At 58.6% G+C, this 23724-nt stretch overlaps 1 protein-coding gene and 1 long non-coding RNA gene across 2 annotated transcripts in view; one reads left to right on the top strand and one right to left on the bottom strand.

Annotated features, from left to right (window-relative positions):
• On the top strand, window positions 13860-22407 carry ANGPTL4 (angiopoietin like 4). Its single transcript, XM_021378894.1, has 7 exons — window positions 13860-14404; window positions 14919-15029; window positions 15505-15637; window positions 19486-19599; window positions 19690-19785; window positions 20102-20377; window positions 20811-22407. Exons 1-7 carry the CDS (start codon window positions 13880-13882, stop codon window positions 20990-20992), a joined length of 1437 nt encoding a protein of 478 aa, XP_021234569.1. The 5' UTR covers window positions 13860-13879; the 3' UTR covers window positions 20993-22407.
• The window catches only part of LOC110389021, a 1672-nt gene continuing 346 nt past the window's right edge, over window positions 22399-23724 (bottom strand). The window contains exons 2-3 of the long non-coding RNA XR_002433039.1: window positions 22833-23694; window positions 22399-22680 (exon numbers count right to left, since the gene is read on the bottom strand). This is a non-coding gene — a long non-coding RNA (uncharacterized LOC110389021). The remainder of the gene's footprint in view (window positions 22681-22832; window positions 23695-23724) is intronic.

Raw genomic sequence — 23724 nt, 5'->3', positions numbered from 1 at the left:
CTGTGGATGTGCAAGAGGAATGGGTGCTGGAAGTGAGTTCCTTGGGTGGGTGCATGGAGTGGGCACTGGGAGTGGGCACTGGAGGTGGTGAAGGAGAGAGTGCATTGCACAGGAGCCTGAGATGGGTGCTGGAAGGGGTGAGCTGAGAATGGGCACCAGTAGTGGGTGCTGGGGGGGGATGCCATGGGTGAGTGCTGAGGGTGCATGCATGAGGTAGGTGCTGGGAGTGGGTACTGAGGTTGCTCAGGATGGGAGCCTGGGACAGGTGCAGGGGGCAGGTGAGGGCTGGGTGCTGTAACGGAGTGTCTGGGGTGGGTGCCTGCAGTGGGTGCTGGGGGGCTGTGGGCAGCAATTGGGCCCTGCTGGGGGGCAGGGGCAGCCCCTCTGTGCAGGTGCTGGGACGGTGACAATAGGAATGAGCCAAAGAAGCTCTCTGTGCCCTACCCCAATCCATGCATCCCCTCAGTGCTGTGCACAGCGTGGAGCAATGTGGAGAGATGCAGGTAAGGGGGAGAGAAAGGCAAAAGGTCTTGGACTGCATCTCCCAGCCCTGCCGCACTGCCCCACACTGCACATTTCGCCCAGCACGTGTGGGGCCAGCAAACAGCCAGCAACTGTGCAGGGGCAGAGCATCCCTCCCACACCCCGGATGAGCCCTGCAAGTTCCGCCAGCTGAAGCCCTTCAGCCTCTCCTGCATTTCATACAGCTAAGGCTCATTTTGGGGGGCTGCTGCCATGCTGGTTTGCCCCCCCCAGTGTGCCTGGAGCTCTGCGGGGGACGTCTGGGGACAGGGATGCGTGACAACCATTTAGGAAAGCGATCCTGGAGCTGGCTGAGCTCTGCCCGGCCATCAATCATTTAGCGCCGTTAATTTTTAATGCGCAAAAATCGCTCTCGGTGAGGAGCATGGCACAGAGCGAGGCTGATGATTAATTCAGGTGGTGACGCACCAGTGTGAGCATGGGGACCGCTGCTGGGGACCGGACATGGGGCACACGGGTGGCACTCGGTGGTGCAGTTAAGCACAGAATGACCCCTATGGAGCGGTAGGATGGAGAGGAAAGCACCGAGTGAGGGCATTCTGCTCCAGCAAATGGCCCGGCTGTGCTGCTTCAGAGGTGGATGGGGACGATGCCGTTGAAAATTGCGGGTTTTTTGAGGCTCCAGGTGGATTTGCAAGTCCCCAAATTCCACGTGAGCCACAGAGGAAGGAGCGATAATGGAAGGGCTCCACTTTCGGGAAGGCGAGCTTAAATAATTAAGAGGCGTAGTGAGGTGGAAATGAATGTACAGAAGGTTTGGGGCTCCCTGGAAGGGAGCAGGGATGAAAGGAATGGCTTTGCTACAATATTCATAAAGCTGCAAAGGCAGTGGCACGAGAGCCTGCAAGGAAGGCAGTGGTGGGAGCATCAGTGCAGTGGCCCTGGGGGTCAGCACGGGGAATGGGACTGGGAGGGGCACTGGGCATTGATGCCGTAGCAATCCTGGTTACTGGGTAAGGGGTATTTGTGCCAGTACTGGGTATGGGGTGTTAGGAGTGGGCATCTGTACTGGAACATGGATCTGGTACCGGGGATTGGTCCCCAGTGTAGGCACTGGTACTGGGGATCAGCTTTGAGTGTAGGTCCTGGTGTGGGCTGTGGGATATTGGTGCCTCCCAGGGGCCCTGCTTTGGGTTTGGGCTGCTCGTCCCAGCCCGGCTGGGGAGAATGTCCTTGGCCATGCCCCTGTGCGTGCCACTCTTCCTGACACCTTCCAGGGAAGGTTTCTCCCAAACCTAAGGGAATCTGTCCACAAGCAGCATGGGATGGAGGGAGCACGGTGCTGCAGCGGAGGTCAGGGAAGCTCCCTGGAGCATCCCAGCATGGCACAGCAGTGCTGTGCTGAGCCCCTCATGCCCCAGGAGCGCCTCTGGGAGGTGAATGCTTTTCAAACGCTTGCTTGTCTGCGCTGTGGTTTATTTTCACAGGAAACCAGCCACTGCCTTTCCCTCCCCGTGGGAAGAGGAGTTTTGCCTGGTTTCAGCTGCCCGCAGGCATTTCGTGCTGCGTTAATGTGAGCTCTGGCACAGCGTGAGCCTTGGATTAATGCTGCGGGTGCAGACTCGAGGCCGACCTGCAGCCCTGCAGGGACCTGGACTGGCAAGGAGAGAGGGAGCGCGCCTTCTTCGGCCTTGGGACCCCCAGATGTGCCCTGTCCCGGGCACTTCCCATGCACCTGGGGCACATCCCATGTGAGGATGCGTGAGCAGGACCAAGGCACAGCGCTCCCGTGGGGTTTTCCAGCAGCACACCCTGGGATGGGGTCACACTGCTCGGCATTCATCCTCACGGCCCCATCGTGCCCGAACCTAGGGCTGCTGAGCGCCGCAGATGCCCCACACCCGGTGGGGTGGCTCAAAACCCATTGGTTTGCTGAGCTCCATCACCATGGAGATGGTGACTAATGAGGATGGGCTGCTAACGAGGTTCCAGGGCACTTTCTCCCACTGTTGCACAGTGTACATAACGAGCAGCAGGTTTGGGGCTGCCCCTGGCTCTCTCCACAACCCCAAGCCCCCGGGGACATGATCCTGCTGTGTGCCCAGTGGGGTGAGGGCAGAGCTGTGGGTGATGCTGAGGGGGTGTCACAGCCACCGCAGCGGGGCTGCCCTGGGGTCTGCAGCGAGGGGAGCTGGGGATGGGGCTGCCAAAGCTGCTTAAGGGATTGGGATTCTTAATCCCCCTTAGAAATTGATGTCCAAATCCCTGAAGTGGCGGCAAATCCCACCCCAGAAGTTGATTTTTCTTCAGACCAGAAGGGAACACGGGCTGTAGGAGAGCAACGCTGCTCGTGTCTCCTCTCTGTGTTGGGACATTTCTCTCCCAGGTGTTAAGCCTTGGGGGCACAGCACTGCCCCCCGCTCTGAGCCGGCCGTCCCTGCAGGAATCCCTCCCCTCTGCAGCGCAGGAGCAGCCGCTCTTTGGGAATCCGTGCGCGTTGTGTCGCTTTGGAAGCGATTCCCACCCGACTTAGCCAAGGGCTGAGCGAATTTTACACATGGCTTCCATTCACACCTTGAAGAAGAGGCAGCTCCTTTCTCGATGAGCAGCGCACGTGGCAGCTAAATTGATTATTTGCCAAACGAGTGAGAGCACGCAGCACCGAAACTGCGCTGGATAATCCACCCGTGGGAAAAGGGCGGCAGAAGTCGATCAAAAAAGTGATTTTTTTTTTTTTCCCACTTGTGAAAATGATTGACTGCCTCCATTTACACGAGCTGCAAATGCTGCACTGGGTGGTTGCTTTCCACCACCGACAAAGGTCACAGGGAAGGAAAATCCCAAGGCACAAACACCGCGGGCGCTCGGCGCGTCCCTTGGCCGCTGATGGTCCCGAACGTCCTCGCCACGAGGCAGCCAGCGCTGTCGGTTTGAATGATGCTTTAATTCAGGTTAATGAAAGGGCTGAGGCAAGAACAAACAAGCAGACAGCCTGGAAGCAGGCGAGGGCAGAGCTGAACCCGAGCTGACAGTTCCTCATTTTTTTCCGTAAAACTGTGCTTCTGAGGGATGCGCTCATGAAATATAAATGTGAGAGCCCGGGGATGAGCACAGGGCCCGCGCACGCGGCTGTTCTGCCGCAGCTGTTGTTAATAATGGATGGCTTCCATACCACAGGCTGTGGGCTGGGAGCGTGGAGCGCAATGGGGGCTGGAAGGGCTGCCCCGACACTGCAGCCACATGCACCATTCCCTCCACCACCAAACAGGATCCAGACGTGGCTCAGGGTCACCAGGAGCCGGGCATGGTCCCCACTGAGTGTGGGTGGTGATAGGTTAGCAGTGGGTTGGAGATGGGTGATGGGTTGGTCATGGGTTAGCCATGGGTAACAATGAATGTTGATGGGTTAGCAATGGGTTGGGGTGGGGATGGGTGCTGGGTTGGCCATGGGTGGCAATGGGTGGTGATGGGTTTGTGATGGGCGTTGGAGAGTTGTGATTGTTGGGGATGGGTTGGGGATGGTCGTTGGGTTGGCCAGGGGTAACAATGAGTGGTGATGGGATGGCCATGGGTTGGTGATGGGTTTGTGATTGATGGGAACGGGTTGGTGGTGGGTTGGGGATGGGTGGTGGAGAATTGTGATTGGCAGCAATGGGTTGGTGATGGGTTTGTGATTGATGGGAATGGGTTGGGGATGGGTGGCAATGAGTGCTGAAGGATTAACAATGGCTAGTCATGGGTGGTGAGGAATTGTGACTGGTAGCAATGGGTTTGTGATGAGTTTGTGGTTGGTGATGGATTGGCCATGGGTGGCAATGAGTGGTGATGGGTGAGCAATGGGTTTGTGGTGGTCTGGGGATGGTGATGGCTGTCCATAGCACCATAAATATTCCCAGATGTGGAGCAGAAGGGACAAAAAGAAAGGTGATAGCTTGTTTGTGGATGGCTTCCTCTAGATGAAAACTTCATAACCACCCCTGGGTGAAAGCCTCCATTTCTGCAACGCCTGCATCTTTTTGCAGGGAAAGTGACCCAAAACAGTTCATCTCAAGTTCGCTGACACTGAGTCTGTGCCCGGGATCTGCTGGGACGAGGTTCAGAGGTGAAGGGACCTGTCTGTGCCCATGTGAGGAGCAGCACTGAGCTGAGCTAGGGCCAGACCTGTGGCTTCTGACCAGGCTGTGATATGAGCATGGCTCCTGAGCAGCAGCATGTCAGCACCACGGGTCTGGCCAGCACATGACACTTTCTGTTTAAAACAACGGTGTTGCAAGGCACAGCTTTAAAGTCCTGTTGGGAAACAGTCTTGTGGGTGGCAGGGAAATGAATAGCCTTCATCCAGTGATGCCTGAAAGCAAAAAAAAAAAAAAAAAAAATGGCAAAAAAAAGCAAAAAAAAAACAAGAAAAAAATAAAAAAAAAAAAAAAAAAAAAAAAAAAAAAAAACCGGCTCCTGCTCTGGTTTCGGCTCAGTGTGAAAACAAACCCTTTGTTTTTTTTAGTTCCTTTCCTAACTTAGCCAGCCCCAAGGCCCCGCAGGCAGATAACAGCAAGTTTATTCCTTCCCCCTGTTTATGGCTCTGCTGGAACATGCTGCTCCTGCAAACATGACATCAACAGAGCGAGGGGAAGGCTTGGCTTCACCAGCTCTGATTCACTCTCACCCACATCTGCCCATCGCAGCTCAGCATCTCAGTGCAGGACCCACTCCTGGTGCTGGTCCCTGTGCCACAAGTGTGGGGATGTCACCAACCAGGACACATCCCCTGCACTTCCTCGGCCATGTGGGCAGCATTTGGTCCCATCCCAGCCCCAGGGCTCGTGTTCCAGCAGAGCCGTGGACTCGGGCTCTCACCGGCACCATGCAGGCAGCACGAGGCTGGGAGCTGTGTTTGCTTTGCTGGAACAGTGTCACCACTGACAGAGCTCTGGTTGCATCATCCCGATGGGGATGGGAGGGTGGTGCCCGGCCCCCACCCATGGGGCCAAGGGAGAGGAGTGGGGAGAGGAAAGGATGAGGAGGGATGGAGGCTGCTGGCCCCGGGGTTGTGTTGGTCTGAGGAGGGATGGGATGGAGGATTTAGTGGCTCTTTGTGAAGGCAGCCAAACTCAGCCATGCAGTGATGGTGGGAGAGGGATGCTGGAGAGCTTTGGGGCTTCCATCAGCACCAATGGGGCTCTCCATCTGTGCCAATGGGGCTCTCCATCCGTACCAATGGGGCGCTGCAGCGTGGGAGGACTTTGTGGTCTCTGAACTCAGCCCCAAGGTTGGGGAGCTGTGGGTCAGGGACACCCCAAGAAGCGCTGAGGGAGGGGTGGCATGAGGACAGCAAAGGAAATCAGAGATATGGGCAGGAAATAACAAACGTGAGTCAGCCCAGAAGCACGCAGGCAAGGGCAGTTTGGGGAAACTAATCTGCAAGGAGATAACTGGGGAAATCAAAGAACAGCTCAATGGAAGGGAGAACCATGGCATGAGGAGCTCCAGCGCTCACCGCAGTCCCTGTGCATCACACCCCAGGGCAGCGTGGGCTGGAGCACAACCAGCACCCGGCCATGGGGCTCTGGGACACAGAGAATTCTGTAGCCCCCCAAATCCTGCCGCAGGCGCTGATCCCCTCGCAGACGGGCCGAGCCAGCCTGCTTTTAGTCCGGTGGAGATTAAGCACTCTGGGGCCTAATGGCAATTCTTTTGGCAAGCGTTCAGCGAGCCTTAATCCATCTGATCTCTGCTCTGAAAGGATGAATTAGGCGCCTCTTGGAGCGCGCCATGGGGAGCCCTGGCGAGGCGCAAGCTGCTGTGGGCTCCCTGGGGATGCCCTACATACAGCAACGAGGTGGTGGGGCACCTTTCCTCCTGGTGCTGCATCACTGGGAGTCCTGGTTGGAATAAAGAGAGCACTGATTTCAGGGCTCCATGCCAGCACCAGTGCCCATCCACTTCTTTCGATCACTTTGATCCCCAGCGATGTCCCCAGTCCCCATCTCAGGACACCTGAGCGCACCCCAGTGCAATGCCACATTCCCACTGCTGCTCCCACACCGGGCACAGGTTCCTGGACCCTGCCCATCTGCAAACCCGTCCTGACAGCGCTAATAATAACTGCGCTAATTGCGCAGCTCTGCCAGCTCTCCCTGATCCATTTGGTCAGGTTCGGGGCTCGCTGTCACAGTAACATCAATGTGGGTTGGCATTCTCCTCCCCGCCGCCGTCTGGCACCCGGAGCGGTGTCTGGGACCCAAGGCATTGCAGTGCCACAGACAAGGGCACCATGGACCGACCCAGGGCAGGTGCCCACCAAGCAACCCAAGCCCTCCCCAGAAGCTCCCAGGCTGTGTCCTGGCCAGGCTGCCTGCCCAAAGTTGCCCATCGTATGGCACCTGGGCTTCTCAGCCCCCTTCCGTGTGAAAGCAGGGAGCAGGAACTGGAAATTCCCCATTTCTCTGGATCAAAGCCATGTTGGCTGTGGGCATTCAGGGGCTTTGCTTGTTTATAGCCCTGCTGTCCCTCAGGACAGATGCCCCAGGGGCTAGCTGGCTCCTGCATCAGCACCAGAGCGGTGCTCACCTGGTTCTGTAATGGAGCCCTGAACAGTGGGGACAGTCCAGTGGGGACAGCGTGGACACACTGGGAGAATGGGAGAGGACACTGGGGAAGCTCCCACAGCTGTGGCAGCCCCAGAGATGCATCGTGGCACAGGTGGCAATGGTCCCACCCTGAACACCCACGGGTGCTGCCATCGCTGCCAGGTGTCCCTGCAGGAGAAATGCAATGGGGCCATGGCTCAGCCCCACTGCTGTCCCCACCCCCAGCCCCAGGTCTGTTTGCTTTGCCCTGAGCCATTCCCTTGTCCCATGAGTCCTCTTCCTTTGGAAGAGGAAATGAAAGAACTGAATGAAGGCACTGAGCAAGAATTAACCGAGAAGCAGAAAACAGAAGTTCATTTGCAAGGCAGGCATGAAGCACTGCAGGAGCTGCCCAGCGCTCTGCTGCAGCCGTGCACTGAGGTTATTCACCCCAGCTCGCCCCACCTCAGCTCTGGCCACTGGGTGCCCTCGGGTCCGTTCACGCCCTGCAGAGCCCCCGGACACATTGCATCACCGGCTGAACACGAGTGCATGCCATCTCCAAAGCGACACGCAGCTAAAAATGGGTAGAAAGTTTGATCTGAGCCCGTGCCAAGATTAATTTTTAATTGCTTCTAATTTCAGTCCAGTCTGGCAGGAAGGTTGGGCAGCAGCTGTGGGGATGGGTTACCTGCGGGCAGTGCTCCGGCTGTGTACGCTTGGGATCCGAGATTGGGCTGTCAGCACTGGGGATCAGCCCCATGGCACTGCGGGGTCACCCACGCAGCGCCGCTGCAGCCACGCAGTGCTGGGTCCCCGGCCTGCCCCTCCAGCGGATGCAATGCTTGCCATCTTTCAGCTTTGCTTTAGCACATTCAAACCATGTGCACGGCGTTAGGATTTACTGTTCAATCCCAAACACCTTCTGGCATTCCTGGGTCCATTCCCAGCGCTGCTGCCCCCCTCTTCCCACCCCACGGCCGCGCATTCAAGCAGAGGAGCACTTCAGGCGCTGGGGAAGCCCGGCAGCTCTGCTTGCATTGCTGGGGAGGATCATTCCTCCCAGTGGGGATCCGCAGCCCATGTTCCCAGCACGGCTCCCAGCTGCTGTTGGGGTGAGCGCAAAGCGCCCGGCCTGGCCCGGTGCCTCGGCACCTTCCATGAAATCCCCCGAATGCGCCGCGCTCGTGCTGACAGAGCAAACATTTCTTCAAATAGCAAAGGTCGGCTCTTCCCTTTTGACAGCTATTTTTGGTCCTTTTGCTAAAGTCCAAGGGTAAAAGATGGCGTGCCAAGAGCGAGGCTCCATCCTTCCCATCAGCTCTGGGTACCTCCAGCACTGATGTCCCCCAGAATTACCCCACCCAGCTCCGAGCTCTGAAGGTGCATTTGTGCAGGGGCTGTGCCGGTTCCCAGCATGCTGCTGTTCAGTCCCATCAAAGCCCTGAGGCTGTGGTGACGGTCACAGCACCATGTCACACAGAGCATCGCGGTGAGTCTCAGCGTCAGTGCCACTGTGGTCACCTGGGGTCCTCCAGGGAACAGCCCATGGGGTCTGGCCCTGCTGCTGGGACCGGCTCCGGGGTGTCACTGCAGGAGGGTGACACTGGCCCTGTTTGGAGCCAGGAGATGCTGGATCTGCACCTCCCAAACAACTTGCACTGCCCGTGCTACTGAGCTGCAGCGTGAAAATCTGGAAAAACCTCAGATGAAAAATAAAATGTGTTCACAGACCCTTTGGGAACGTGCCCTTGATAAGAGGAGCTGCAGTCTGTCACCTCTCATCGGTCCCCCAGCCCGTGCTGTCCCTTCCCATCACCTGCCGATGTGACCATCTGCAGCAGCAGGAAATATTCCCGGTTCCTGGATGCGTCACGGCGCAGCTTTCCTGTCCGTGTGCATCTGAGCGTGTGTTTGGGGTATGTGTCACTGCTACCGTGGCTGTCCCCCTGCGTGGCTGTGGATCCGGATGGAGAGCGGCCGTCACGTTAACCACGAACCGAGCCGGAAGGTGCTGGGCAGAGCTTTGGTTCTCAGCTGGGACTTTCCAGACTGTGCCAAAAATCCCATGTGTTTTTCCCTTTTGTTAGCTGGATAAGGATAGGGATAAAGAATATCCGCTCCGCCTGGCATTCCCATGGCCCTCACTCATGTTTTCCCAAGCCAGCATCTCCCTTCCCATGGGAAAAGTGGACACGGTCCCATGGGGACAGAGGGGGAGGCAGCATCCCAGGGTCGCTGCTGTGGTCCATGGGTTCAGCACCAGACCCCATTCACTGGCCATTGGCACTCGGTGCTGGGCAGAGCCTTCCCGAGCACAGCAACAACCTGGAGGGCAGCACCCGGTGCGGCCAAAAAGTGGTTAGTGCTGAGCCAGCAGGTCATAGCCACCTGCAGGTGCTGAGTGCTCTTGGGGGTCAGAGGGAGCCCCTGGGTGCCAGGCCATGCCCACTGCCTCCGGGCCTGGGCACCATCCCTGCAGGGGTGGCCAAGGGGAGCTCACACAGCCCATGGTGCCCAGTGGGGCTGAGCACAAACCCTGCCAGGCTGCAGCCACTTCCAGGAGCAGTGCTGTCCAAGCAGAGCAGCCTCTCAGTAGCAGGTAGATGCCCCAGATTATTACCATTAGCATTACCATCACCATCGCCATCTCCAAGGTAGACACCCCAAATTATGACCATCACCACCACCATCACGATTACCATTACCACTACTGTTATGATCATCATCATTATTATTATTTAATACCCCACTATACCAATGAATGCAGAGTCTTTCATGGCACCAGCCACGGCAGTGACAAAAGCAATGAAGCGCCCACAAAGGGCAGTGAAGCCGGGGCCAGGCAGAGTGCAGGATGCAGCCCCTGGGCCCAGCTCCATGGGGCTGGGAGCACACGGAGCGCTCCGACACGCATCACCCCCTGGAGTGGATGAGCTGCGAGCCCAGCCAGCAAGAGCCATAATTAGGAACACATGTTGTTCCAATTGAGCGATGACTGTAAAAATAAGAGTCCGATTTCTCCGCCTGCCGAGCCTCCCATGTTCACCAAAGCCCTCGGGTTTCCTGGCAAGGGCGACCTTCTGCCCGCTGACCCAGTGCTCCCCGCTGCCAGCGCCGTCTGGGTGAGATGTGCCGGTGGGAAATCCCTCTGACCTCCACTGGAACACGGCGATTGTTCTACTGGAAAACCTAAATTTATCCCCAAAGCGGTGACGGCATAACTCACACATGCCCCATTCCCCTCTCATTGGAGTCTCTGTTACGTCGGCTGTTTCTAACGATAACAGCACACCGTGAGCAACCTTCCCGTCAGCCGGCACCTCGCGGTGACGTGGGCTCGGGGCTGAGCAGCAGAGGAATGCCTTTGAGCTCAGGCAGGGCTGAACTTTCACACAATGACCCCGGGGTTAGCGTGGGAAGGAGCGGGATGGAGAAAGGCAGAGAACAAAGACGCCCATCGCTGGGGCTGCCCGTCGCTGGTGCGCGGCCAGATGTGCGGCCAGATGCGCGGGGGGAGCTGGCGGTGCGCTGCATGGAAGAGAGGGTGTGAGGAGCGCAATGCCAATCAGTCATCAGGAGGAATCTGGGGGAGAAAGGACCACAGAGCAAAGTGGTGCGGGAACGGCAGCACCGGAGGGCTGGGCACAGCCCTGGTCCTGCCCAGGGGATTTCCTGGTGCAGGAGTGGGGTTGGCACATAGGGGGAGATGAGTTGGGGATGGGGATGGGATGAGGATTGGAAAGAGGATGGGAGTGGGGATGGAGACGGTAGTGAGGATGCAGTGGAAATGGGGATGGGGGTGGTAATGGGGATGGAAAGGTGTTAGGGATGGGGGTGAGGATGGGGAGGGGATGGGAATGGGGGTTGGAAAGAGTGGGGATGGGGATAGTAGTGGGGATAGGGATAATAGTGGGGATGGGATGGGGATGGGGACTGGAAAGAGGATGGGAGTGGGTCCCAGAGGCTGCAGGGTCTGCTGGGCTGGGCTGGTCCTCGTGCCAGCGCTGTCCCTTTGTTCTCCATGCCAGCAAACTCCAGCCCTGCCCAGCACAGCCCAGCTCACAGCCAGCCACGTCGGGGCCTCTTTTCCATGCAGGGCAGAACGAGGCTCCATCAGCACAGAGAAACACACTGAGAGCCACAAGACTCCATTTTAAGCTCTGTTTAAAGTTGAATGCAGCTTCCCATTACTTCATTCTCATTCACAGGTAGCTCAGGGCCTTGGGGGGGAGCTTTTCACTTTCACGTGTTAAAAATTCATATTTCTCAGGGCAAACTGGCAATGTCCCAGTAGGAAAACACATCCAAAGTAAAATGCATAAATCATGCGGCTTCTGAAAGGGCCTGGGCTTCTCGCATTGCCTCTCAACACAGACATTACAAAGAAGCAGTGGGATTACGTTTGCTCCAGGACCCCACATAACCCCGCTGCTCCCCAGGCCGCGATGCGGGACGAACTCTGATGTTGGGTAACGGCGGGGCAGGGAGCTGAGTTACTCACAGGATTCATTTACCATGACATCATTAACTCGGAGGAATTGTCAACACAAGAAATCGCGCTGCCCTGTTTGTCCCAGTGACTCCGGGCTCTGTGCTTCCCCGCTGGGAGGGCTCTGGGGATGCTCCGACCCCTGGCCTTGCGGGCACAGCGCTGCCTGCTGCCCTCTTTCTGGGTGCCCGAAGGTGTCAGGATGGAGATAAAAGGAAGATTTTCCATAATTTTTATTATTTTGTTGGGGAGGGGAGCCCTGTGTCGATGCCGTGCAGGGCTGTGGTTGTCCCCCCAGCACTGCGGTGTCACCCATCGCACCCCCAGCGTGTCCCCAGCTCCCCCCGCTGACCGTGGTGACACACGGGGCTGAGCACGGAGTGCTCCCGCAGACCTCAGAGGTCTGGAAAAAGCAAAGACCACAACTGGCATTTTTTTTGTTGTTGTTATTTTTCTTCTCCCTTTTCTGGTGGTTTTTGGTTCTTTGTGTTCCCTATCTGACCTTTCCCCTCTCCTATTTTTCCATTACCTTTTCTTTTTTTTTTTTCTTATTATGGAAATCCCTTCTGGCCACGTACTGAATGCAGATGCAATGGTCAGGATGGGAAAGCCCAAGCACTCGCCCACTCGGGTGCAGGAAAATATGTTGGCAGCAGTGTGAGGCAGAGCTGCTGTGCTCCCGGGGGCAGAGTTGGGAGCAGTGCGGCCGCAGAGTGTGAATTCCTCCGTGGGGAGGAAAAAAGAAAAGAAAATAAAACAGAACAGACAGAAAATCCCTCTAAGCCAGGGGAAGAGGCAGCGCCGGAGGGAAGAGCTGCTGACGGAGTCAAAGACGTTTGCAAATGAATGAAGGGGGATGAATGAGCTCTCAGAGGGGCATTCCTGGGGGTGGGCTGCATTTAGAGGAGCGAACGTTCTGCTCCCCCCAGAGCAGCACTGCTCGCAAGCCCCGAACTTGCAGCACCCATGGGTGGGGGCTCCATGGGGAGAAAGTGGCAAGGCTCAACGGGAATGAGGGCATCCAGGCCAGGGTGTGGGTGGGACTGCCAGGAGGGTTGGGATGGGGTGAGAAGGAATGGGGATGGGGATCAGGATGGGGATGGGAATAGGAATGAGAATGAGAATGGGAATGGGGATGGGGATGGGGATGGGGATGGGAATAGGAATGAGAATGGGAATGGGGATGGGGATGGGGATGGGGATGGGGATGGGGATGGGGATGGGAATAGGAATGAGAATGAGAATGGGATGGGGATGGGGATGGGGATGGGGATGGGAATAGGAATGAGAATGAGAATGGGAATGGGGCTGAGAATGAGAATGGGAATGGGGCTGAGAATGAGAATGGGAATGGGGCTGAGATAAAGGTGGGGATGAGAATAGGAATGAAAATGGGAATGGGGATGGAGATGGGAATAGGAATGTGAATGGTAATGGGGATGGGGTGGGGGTGGGGCTGAGGAAGGAATAGGAATGGAAATGGGGATGGGGATGAGGAAGAGATGGGTTGGGAATGATGGAATAGGAATGGGAATGGGGAAGGGAATGGGAAGGGGGATGGAGTGGGGAAGACAAGGGATGGGGAAGGAATAGGAATGGGAATGAGGATGCAGATGGAATAAGAATGGGAATAGGGTGAGGAAGAGTTGAGGATGGAGACTGGGATTGGAATGGGATGGGTAAGGAATGGAAATAGGGATTGGGAAGGGATGGAAATGGAGATGGAGATGGAACAGGATGAGATGGGGATGAGGATGGGGAAGAGATGGGACGGGGAAGGGATCAGGATGAGTATGGGGATTGGATGGGGAAGTGGTGGGTATGGGGATAGGAAAGGAAAAGGAATGGGAATGGGATGGGAAAGGGATGAGGATGGAGATAAGGATGGGAACGGGATGTGGAAGAAACATAAATGGGGATCGGGAATGGTTGGAAATGGAAATAAGGATGACGATGGGGAATGGATGGGATGGGGAAGGGATGGGGATGAGGTTAGGACGAGGAAGTAGCGGCCATGGGGATGAGATGGAGAGGGGACAGAGAGCAATGCCAGGTACACACGGGGCAGGGCTTGCAGGGGAAGGGAAGGGGCTTCCCCGGGCGGATTTTCGGAACTGGGTCCGGAAGGGTTTGGCGGGGCCTGAGCCGGGGCTGCTCGGCTGGGGCTGCGGGAAGGGCTGGGGCTGGGCTCGGCGCGGGGAAGGCGAACAAAGCGGCGGGGCCGGGCGGCGCGGGGCGGGCGCGGGGCGGGCACTCCCCGCCGCGATGCGCAGCTCTCCGCCCGGGCGGCGATAAAAGCGGCGGCGCGGCGGCGGGGCGCGCACTGGGACCGGCGGTCATGCAGCTCGCCGGGGCAGCGCTGCTGCTGTGCGCCGCGGCGGCGGGGATGGCGGCGGGACCCGCACCGGGGCTGGGCCGAGCCGGTACCGAGCGGCGGGCGGCGGCGGCGGGCGGCAAGGAGCGGCGGGCGCAGTTCGCCTCCTGGGACGAGGTGAACGTGATCGCCCACGGGCTGCTGCAGCTCGGCCACGGCCTGAAAGAGCATGTGGACAGGACCAAGGGGCAGATGCGGGAGCTCGGCAGCCGCCTGAGCGCTCACAACAGCTCCATGGGGCGGCTGCTGCGCCAGGCTCGGGAGACGCAGGAGCAGGGAGAGCTGCTGCGGGCCAGCGTGCGGGAGCTGGAGGGCCGCGGGCGGCAGCTCTTCAACCTCTCCGAGGCTCTGCGGCAGCGGTTGGAGGAGGTGGCGGCCGACAAAGCCGAGATCCAGGGCCGGCTGGAGCAGCTGGAGGGCCGCGTGCGGCAGGCGCTGCAGGCGCGACCGGCGGAGAACCAGAGTTCCAAGGACCTGGGAGCGCTGCAGGTGGGCGCGGAGCGGGGACGCGGAGGGCTACGGGGGGACCCGACCCGATGGGGTAACGGGAGCGACCCGGGGGAGCGGCCCCTGGGGATGGAGGGGGACCCCTCCCGAGTGGGGATGGTGGGAGCGATGCAGGGGAACGGGAACACCGGAGCCGATGGGACCCGGCCCGATGGGGGCACCGGGAGTGATCCAGGGGAGCGGCCCCTGGGGATGGAGGGGGACCCCACCCAAATGGGAGCACCGGACCCCATCGGAGCGCACCCACCTGGGTGGAGCGGGGCACCGGGGACCCGACGACCCCCTCAGCACACGGGGTGTGACCTGTGGGACCAACCCTGCCGGGACACGGGGAGCAGCACGGAGGGACCCGACCTGCCCAGGGCGCTGGGAGCACCCGACCTGGGCACACTGGGAGCTGCCCGCGGGGACCTTGCCCCGGCGCTCCGTGCCATACGTGCAGCTCAGCGGCTGCGCCCGTGGCTGCGGGATTCACCGGGCTCTTCCTCCTCCTCAGACCCTGATGGATGCCCAGAACTCGCGAATCGAGGAGCTCCTGCAGAAGATCAAGCAGCAGCAGTACAAGCTGGACAAGCAGAATCTGCAGATTAAAAGCCTGCAGAGCAAGGTGAGCTCCTGTCCAGCTCCTAGCACTGCGGTGGGCTCCTGTCCCTTGCAGCCAGCTGGCACAAAGCACTGGTGGCAGAAGGAGCAGCATCGCTGCTGAGCCTGGGCTTCAAGTGTCCTACAAAGGACATGGCCCCGGTCCCTGTGCCGCAGTGTTGGTGCATGGGTAGTAAAAAAAACAGAACGAAACAGAACTGGGAGCTTCCAGACAACTGGCACTGGGAAATGTGAAGCATCAGCGTGCAGGGACCAAGCCTCTCTGTGCTGGTCCTTTTAGTTTATCTGTAGAATAAACTCATTAGATGGGTGTGAAAAACCACAACCGCTCCAGCATCGCCCTCGATTCCTCCTGTTCCTTGAGCTGTCTGGGCAAGTCCGGCCCCAGCTCTGGTCTGGAACTCTTGGGCAGCAGCGCTGAGAATGAGCTGAGATAAAACTGTTCTGACTTGCAGCTTCTGGGTTATTTTTTTTTTCAGGTCAACCTACTGATCCCATTACATCTGAAGGACAACAAAACGCAGTCACCGAAGTGGAAGATAAACCTGAAGAAAAGCTTCAGCCACACCAACCAGAGCCAGAACGCCAGCGTGGAGCCCGCGCTGCCCCAGAGTGAGTACGGGCGCGTGCCGCCCCGCTTCGCCTCGCAGGAGCAAAGCAGCAGAGATTGCAGCCGTGCAGAAACAAAAGGTTCAGTTGTCCCGGTTCAGGCTGTGAGATTTGCACACAAAACTGGGGCTCCAGGGCTTTGGGTGAGCTGGAGCAGGGGTAGGAGCTGGCCGTCGGGATCAGTGTTAGTCCGGATGGAATTCGGGGGTTTGAGTGGAGTTTTTCTGCCCGATGTTAAGAATGCAGTGAGAGGCAGAGGAACTCTGCTGGCAGCTCTTTGTTTCTGCTCTTGGAGTCGGCTTCTGTTCCCCTGCTGTGAACTGTCCCCTGGGTGCAGGGGAGCAGTAGGGTGCCCAGGACCACGATGGGACAGCGAGATCCTCGCGCATCCCTCCCCCTCCGCTCATTTGGGTCTCATACAAAAAAAAAAAACAAACAAAAACCAAGCACCTCAGTTTGCACTGCGCTCAGAGGGCAAACACCTGGGAGCAGAGGTGCTGGGAAACGTGCAAGGCGGTGTCATACACAGACCCCCCCCCGCCCCGTTCTGCTGGGAGCATCCTCCTGCCGGCGGGGCCGGGGGAGCTGCACTGGGCGATGTCTCCGTGCCGTCCCCGTGGTGCTGCACCCTGGAGCCGGGAAGCAGCGGTCCCGCAGAGTTCACTGCTCGGGAGCAGCTGCTCTCGTGTCGTGTCAGCTAAATCGCGGCGCTGGGGAAGCGTCTGTGCAGCTGTCTGGGGATGTCCAGCTCGAGCCAAACAGGATCCGAGCAGGGCGAGAATCCACAGGGAATCCCGCCTAGGGCTTAGCGCGGGGGAAGGCACATGGGGATTTGTATGTGGAGCGTCGAGCTGTCACTGGCGTGCCTCAGCACTGCGTGGAAAAAACAAAGAGCCCGTGCAGATAAGGAGAGGAGCGATGCGGTGCTCCCAGCCCCTGGCACTCGGCTCTGCAGGGCTGGCCAGCCTGCGGTGGGGCTGTGCGCTGCTCCAAGCGGGGCTGTCCAGCTGGAGGACTTTCCCCCATTTCTCCCAGCTCTCTGCGTCGTGACTTACCCTTGGCAGTGTCTTCTGCTCCGCTCTCAGGTCTGGGTTGTGCTGAAGGTGGGGTGCAAGGCAATGGCTCAGGGGCTTTGCTAATTACTGGTGTCAGACTCGGGCGGTGCTGCCAGCTCTGTGCTGGCCGCTGGGTGCAGCAATGCCGTGGGGACAGCAAGGACCCACAGCCCATGGGGACCCCACAAGGGGAGGGTGTGAGTTCAGCACCACGGAGTCTCCGGCTCCCATCAGCATCCCCAGCGTGCCGGGCATCCCCTCATCCATCAGCGCTTCCTCCCCGCCCTGCCGAGCCCTCTGCTCCCCTGAGCTTGCTTAATCCCTGTTGTTGATATCGCTGTCAGAAAACAAATTGGCTTCCTTTCATTACCAAGCTGAGTCGAAGTTTTCTGGCAAACCTTAAAGCAGACGATATCTGGCAGGCCAGCCCCGTGCCCCCTGCCTGGGGGGCTTGCAATAGCGCTTTGCCTTGTGCCTGCGGCTGCTCCCTGCCTGGTGTCGGGCAGAGCCGTGCCGCGGCCCCGGGGGGCAGCGATGAACGCCGCCAGCAGCGTTTTCAAAAAAGACCCTTTCATTCGCATCCAGCAAACACAAGTTTTTTGGGCCCCGGGGATGGCAGCGCGCCAAGCATGTGAAAGTTGAAGGCATGAAGCAGCCTGGAGAGTGAAAGGTTTAATCACTCGCAGAAAGAGGATCACGTCTTTAGGCAGAGCCTGCGCGCTCTGGCAGCCGGCCCAGTAGGGGAAGGGTAAAGCCCCGCTCTCCCCGTGGCGCCGGGACTCCAAAATAATGGGGTTGGGGCGGGCGAGGGGCGGGCGATGCAGACAGCGGGGGTGGCACGCCCTGCCTGCAGACAGCTCTGTGTTTACCCCGGGTTGGTGACCTCCGTCGTGCCTGGAGATCTGCTGGGTGAATGGGGTGCTGTGCCTGGGGCTGCTCCAGCAAGCCGTGCTGGTCGGGAGTCTTGTTTGGCTAAATAGAGAGGGAGGGAAAGGAAAACAAGCCGAGCAGCCAGGAGCTCTTGTTGTTCTGCTGGTGCCATACGAGTGTGCAATGCAAACTGGAGCTAATGACCGTGTTCCTCAACAAAGATTGAGCTGAGGCTGTTCAAGCAGCTGCATTTCATTCAGCTGCTTGAAAAAGTCCCCATTGCACCGGGAAAACAGAAGACAGAAAGAGTGCAATGTGTTTGGCCAGAATCCAGTGGGGGGGGGGGAACAACCGGTGGGGACAGGGCCGACTAATGCAAGCGGGGGCCACGTGGCTGCGTACCTGAGCACCCGCTGGGCTCCATCCCTGCTGGGAGGAGGTGAGGAGCTGCTGCCCCTGCATGAGCTGGGGTCACTGGGGGCCTCACCCCGGGGGCTTTTTCCCCTGAGCCCCTTCTGTCTTCCCTGGCTGCTTTTATTACCCAGAAATCAAGCGGAGCGATGCGTGCCTCCCTCGTGCGCCGGGTGCTTTGTGTGCCGTGATGCTCTGTGCACAACTCTCACCGTGGCCTTGGTGGCACCCAGTGCTGTGTTGGTGTCTGTGGGGGAGGCACGAGGGATGCTGTGGCAGTGCTGGACCCCATCAGCGGGGCTGAGGGCACACGGAGGCTGCAGGAGGGCTGCGGTCCTTGCACAGAGCAGCACCAGGGGCTGGGAGATGCTTCCCAGGGCCGGGCTGCAGTGGTGGGCGTGGGAGGGGGGTGCATCCGAGGAGAGGAAAGTTCACAGCACGGAGCTGACAGGAGGCAGGGAGGGGGGATGTGGGTGAGAGGTGGTGGCGGGTGTCATGTTGCCATCCCCCAGCCCCCCCCCTACCGCTGACCTTTCCTCCAGTTCTGGCTCCAGCACCCCGAAGAGGAGGGGGCCGGGGTGATGCCCTGCAGGGGCTGCCCTCACCCCCCCTCCCCCCCCCACAGCTCAACAGCCCCTTTTCCCCTCTTTGGCTCTGGATGGAGCCATGCAGGGCGGCCTCCCACCCTGCCCAGACTCCGGGGGCTGCTACTCTGGGGGACCCCAAAGCCGTGGGGGGCACTCGGTGAGGGCTGGGCCGGTGTTGGGTTCTCCTCATCCGCCTGCGTGGGGTCACCCCGGCGGCAGCTGTGAGCCGCCCGCAGCCACCCCACACCCAGAGCTGCCCACCCGCCGGGGAACAGAGTGGCTTTGTCTGGGGGTGACGGGGCCGGGGGCACCTGTCCCTGCAGACAAAGAGCCCCTTGACTGTGCCGGCACCCCACGGCCCGGAGGCTGAAGTCCCCGCACATCCTCCCGCGGCCTTTCGACTCTGGGTTTTGTAACAGGGTTGCTTTTTTTTTTTCCACCCCGAGCGCTGCGGGCGGTGGTTCCCGGATGGACTTTTATCAGTGCTGTTGTAACGGTGCTTCGCTGGCAGCTGGGGACAAAGTCCCCAAGGGGCAGAAGGAGAAGTGGAAGCCCAGAGCTGGGGGGGACTGGGGGGGGAAGTGAAGACTTTCCCCTCGCTGGTGGTTGCCTCGTGGCCTGTCCCTGCAGGGCGCTGCGGGTGCCTGTCCCGCCGGGGAGCATGCAGTCCAGCCCTAGGTCACTGCAGCCTGGCCCAGTGCCTGGCTCCTGTCTTGGACTGGAGCCTGAGGAGCTGCCTTTGGAGAAGTGGGAAGATATTGGGTCACTGGCATTCAGGCGCTGGGGAGACGGGGAGTTGTCTCAGCACGCATCAAATGCCGATGTGTGCGGCTCCCGTCGAGCTGCGCGTGCGGGGCCATGGCAGGAGCAGCAGCTGGGCTGTGGATGTGGGGCTGCCCTCTCAAACTCCTTCCCCTTCTTTCTGCAGAGCTCCCAGAGGACTGCCAGCAGCTCTTCCTGGCCGGGCAGCAAAGCAGCGGTGTCTTCCAAGTGCAGCCCTTGGGGTCTCAGCCCTTCAAAGTCTACTGTGACATGACTGCAGGTACAGTGGAGGAGATGCTGTGCATCTCGCAGCGCTTTGCAGGGTGCTCTCGCCAGCAGTAGCCCTGAAACATGTCTTTTTCCTCCACAGAAGGTGGCTGGACGGTGATCCAGAGGCGTACAGATGGCTCTGTGGACTTTGACCAGCTTTGGGATGCCTACAAGAATGGCTTTGGAGACCTTCATGGTAGGTGGATGATGGCATCTGTCTTCTTATCACAGGACACGAGATGTCTTAACCTAGGACAAGTAATTCCCCCTCGCCGACCCCTGGAGACCTCCACGTGCCAGAGCAGTGTTGGGATGAGGGGGGGGGACACTGCTGGCACCCCCAGAGCTCTTTGTCTTTCTGACTGGTGCTGCACATGTAGACAGCCACTCAAATGCTGCAGAGTCCAGGGTTGTCCCGTCCGGGGTCCTGCTTGCGCCCGCTGCCTGTCCGTGTGCCTGCTCTGCACCGTGTGTTTGTGTCCCTGGGACCAAGGAAGTGTTCCATGTTTCAGGTGACTTCTGGCTGGGCTTGGAGAAGATCCATCACCTGGTCCAGGAGGGAAGGTACAACCTCCTGATCGAGCTGGAAGACTGGGAGGGAAACTCCCAGGAGATTCAGTTTGAGTTCAGCCTTGGCGGGGAGAGCACAGCCTACACACTCAACCTGCTGGGACCTCTGTCTGGAGAACTGGAAAATGCCATTGGGGACTTCAGGCAGCTGCCCTTCTCCACTCGGGATCGTGACCACGATCTCAAAGCGGACACAAACTGTGCCAAGCACCTCTCAGGTCAGTGCGGGCTCTTCCCCACAAAGGGATGTGCCAGCTCCCTCCTGCCCTTGGTGCTGGCTGTGGGTGGGCTGCCACGGCTGGATTCAGCCCTTTGATGCTGAGCCCGCCTTGCTCCCAGCATCCTGGGATTGCTGCGGGAGGGGTCCTTGGGAGGAGCCACGCAGGAAACAGGGAGGGATGCTGAAGCTGTGAAGGGATCATGGTTCAGCTCTTGGCCCAAGCACCTGTCTTTGTGACAGCTTTGCTGGCTGCCACCTTGCCTGGGTCCATACCAAGATTGGGTACATGGGATTCCTTAAGGGTGTATGAGGCTTTGTGAGTTCCCAAAGCCCTGGAGCGTGGGGGAAGATGGGGGCAGCAGCTGCCTTGAAGATGGGTTTCCTTTCTGGAAGTGCTGTGGGTTAAACCCTGCTCTGCATTGCCCCGGCAGGTGGCTGGTGGTTCAGCACCTGTGGCCATGCCAACCTCAATGGGAAGTACTTCCGCTCCATCCCTCGCCAGCGGCACGAGCGCAAGCAGGGCATCTTCTGGAAGACTTGGAAGGGCAGGTACTACCCTCTGAAGTCAACCACCATGAAAATCCAACCCACAGCACTGGAAGCAGAGCCCTAAAGCTGCTGTTACAGACTTGACCTCCTCTGCGGAGCGCGGACATGAGCTCCATCACTTGGTGTTTACAGAAAACAAGCCCACCCTCCCCGCGGAGACCCCCGAGGACTGTTTCTTTGCTGGCAGCCCTTTAGTGGGCAGGTGGCACAGTGCAGCTCTTCACTGTAAGTAAAGCAGCTCCATGTCGCTGGAGCCCCCGGACGGGGGCTTCCAAAGCAGGAGATTGACCTCCAGAGCGTGCCTGGGGTCCGCCTGCCCGCCTCGAGCTGCTGCAGCGGGTTACCGCGGCCGTCTGGTGCTTTCTGCTCTGCCTGAACACTTCCGTGCTGGGTTTGCTGGGCTGGGGTGAAGCGAGGCATGGGAAATTCTTTCGCTGCCCTGCACCCAGCCGTTGGGTACTGAGCCTTGCCGTGTCCCACCTCTCACTGTTGTCCCCGTGTGCGACCGCATGCACCCCCGTGAGTGTACCCAACCCTCTTCCCCCACTCCTCCGCCCCATGGGGCAGGAGCCTTGGCAGCTCGATCTTGTTTCTGCTGCACAGCCCTGCTCTGGTGACTCCAACCCACTGGGAATATGGAATTCTTAGAACTGGAAGAGATCTCTGAGGGCCATCTGGTTCAACTCCCCTGCAATGAACAGGGACATATGGGTGTCACTGGGAGGATGTGGGACTCCTTTGGGAGAAGGGGACCTCGAGCTCCCTCAGTTTCCCCAGCCCCAATGCTTGAAAGCTGGCTGGAATTTGCTGGGAGCTGGGAAAAATGCGTGCAGCTCCGGGAAGTGATGAGCAAGATGATGCAGGCAGCGGTGGGGGGGTGCTGGGGGCTGAGTCACAGCTGAGCCTGTAGCTCACAGCGGTGGGACGTGCGCTGGGACAACACACGCATGGAGCAGCGCCCATCCCTGGGAAGCCGTGGTCCTGCTGCCAGCTGTACGCTCTTACAGCTCTGCCTTCTCCGAAAAGAGTCCCCATCCTTTGCAGAGTCCCTCCTGAATGCCTTGCAATACACCCTGAAGGCCAGGGGACATCAGGGCTGCTCTGCAAGAGCTGCACCTCCTGGCTGGGTGCAATTCTGCCTTGGTGTCGGGAGAGGTGGGTGAAACAGGTCCCCGAAAACTGTTACGGGCCAAGCTGCCGGCTTGGGGCTTCCCAAGCATCCTGCCCTATTGAAGTCATATTGACTGCCGTGCTAGAGCTCCTAGCTGCTAAATATTGTAAATAGCCATTTGTAGGATGTTGGGTCTTTTCGATGAATTTCTCGTTTTAATTTGTTTCCGTATTTAAATGCAGTGTTAATGTGGTGTAATTTATAAACGTCGGCGCTGGAAAACAACAACTGTAGTTTGTGTATTTTAAACTTTTTTTTTTTTTTTTGTACTAAAATATCTTTTCTGAAAATGTCTTTTAATAAAAAGAAGCCTGTAAGTGTCCTGCCTGGATTATTTGCCTAATAGTGCACTGGTAGCTCTGGGGGAGATGTGCAAGGACTCTGCATTCAGAGACTTTGCTCCTTGGGTGCTCGAAGTCTTCTTGGCCTGAACATTCCCAGTAGCTGTAAGGAGCTATCAGTCTCTGTTCCAGCCCCACCAGTAGGTTCCAGTCTGCATGAAGCTTACAGGCATCCACATTTTTCCACTGGAAATGAGGCCCTGGGGCAGCGGTGACCATGAGCTGGTTTTTCCTTATTCCCTGATGGCAAAGCTTTGCATCAAAGAGATGTTCCTTGCAGCTGGATGCAAGCACTCAGCAATGCCTGGAGCAAGACAGCTGAGGGCTGAACTGCATGGATAGATAAAGGCAGACCTGACCAGGAGCTGCCCCAGTCCATAACAGCTCTGTACATGTTCATCTAGCAATATCCATCGGTATTGCAGCTTCGAGGCAGCTGTTACATGTGAAGGGATCTGGGGATCCAGCAGGAGCCTGGATCTTCCCAAACACAGCCCATCCAGGCTGGCACCGGGGCCAGACAAAACAGCGCCGTGCCTTCACCTGACTACAGGTATCCTACCACAAAGCCGAAAACAACACCGAAACAACAAGAAAAACATCAAACCCACAGAACGGCTCATTCCAGGAGCGAGAGGCAAGAACCAACAGGGCTCGGGAAATCCCTCGGAGCAGCTGTGCAAACACCTGGCCTGCCCGCTCCTGCTCCGTCCTCCCCTGGAGAGAACCGCGGGGTTAATGGCAGCCCCGAGCACAATTGCTCAAGGAGCGCAGCTCGCCGCCCCGTGCTATCCATCCGCTCCCCCTTGCGTTCAGAAATACATTTTTAATGTTCCATTTGCTGAACGCCAAGCTCGTTTCGCCCCCGGGCGCAGCAGCGGAGTGCCGCGTCGTGCTCCGGATGCTGAAATGGTCGCACGAAGGTGGGGTGTGCGCACACGGTATAAATCGGGGGGCAACATTCAGGCTCTGCCAGCTTTTCTGGCAGAGCACGGTTCTGTTTTTCCCTGCGAGGAGCTGCACCCACCATGGGGGTCCCTCTGCTCCGGGCCCCACAAACCCAGGGCCCTCAGACCCTCCCCCATCTCCGCAGCCCTGCCCAGGATGCTCTCAGACGGTTCCGTGCCCCCCTGACTGCGGGGCCCAAACCTGCACCCATGGCTCGAGGTGCGTCCCGTCCCGACGATGCCCAACGTGTACCCCGTCCTGCAGCGTTCAGATAAACGTTGCTCTCGTGCGGATTCAGCCACAGCTCTAAGAAACGCAGCGTAACCGCGAGCCTTC

Source organism: Numida meleagris, chromosome 27 (assembly GCF_002078875.1).
Source record: "Numida meleagris isolate 19003 breed g44 Domestic line chromosome 27, NumMel1.0, whole genome shotgun sequence".
Taxonomy (NCBI): Eukaryota; Metazoa; Chordata; class Aves; order Galliformes; family Numididae; genus Numida; species Numida meleagris.
The sequence above is the reverse complement of the archived record's forward strand: the minus strand, read 5'-3'. Positions and strand labels throughout refer to the sequence as shown.

Coding starts and splice junctions, on each gene's coding strand:
- ANGPTL4 (XM_021378894.1), top strand. CDS start 13,880: ATGCAGCTCGCCGGGGCAGCGCTGCTGCTGTGCGCCGCGGCGGCGGGG. Junction 15,638..19,485: donor GGAGCCCGCGCTGCCCCAGA/GTGAGTACGGGC, acceptor TTCTTTCTGCAG/AGCTCCCAGAGGACTGCCAG. Junction 19,600..19,689: donor CTACTGTGACATGACTGCAG/GTACAGTGGAGG, acceptor TTTCCTCCACAG/AAGGTGGCTGGACGGTGATC.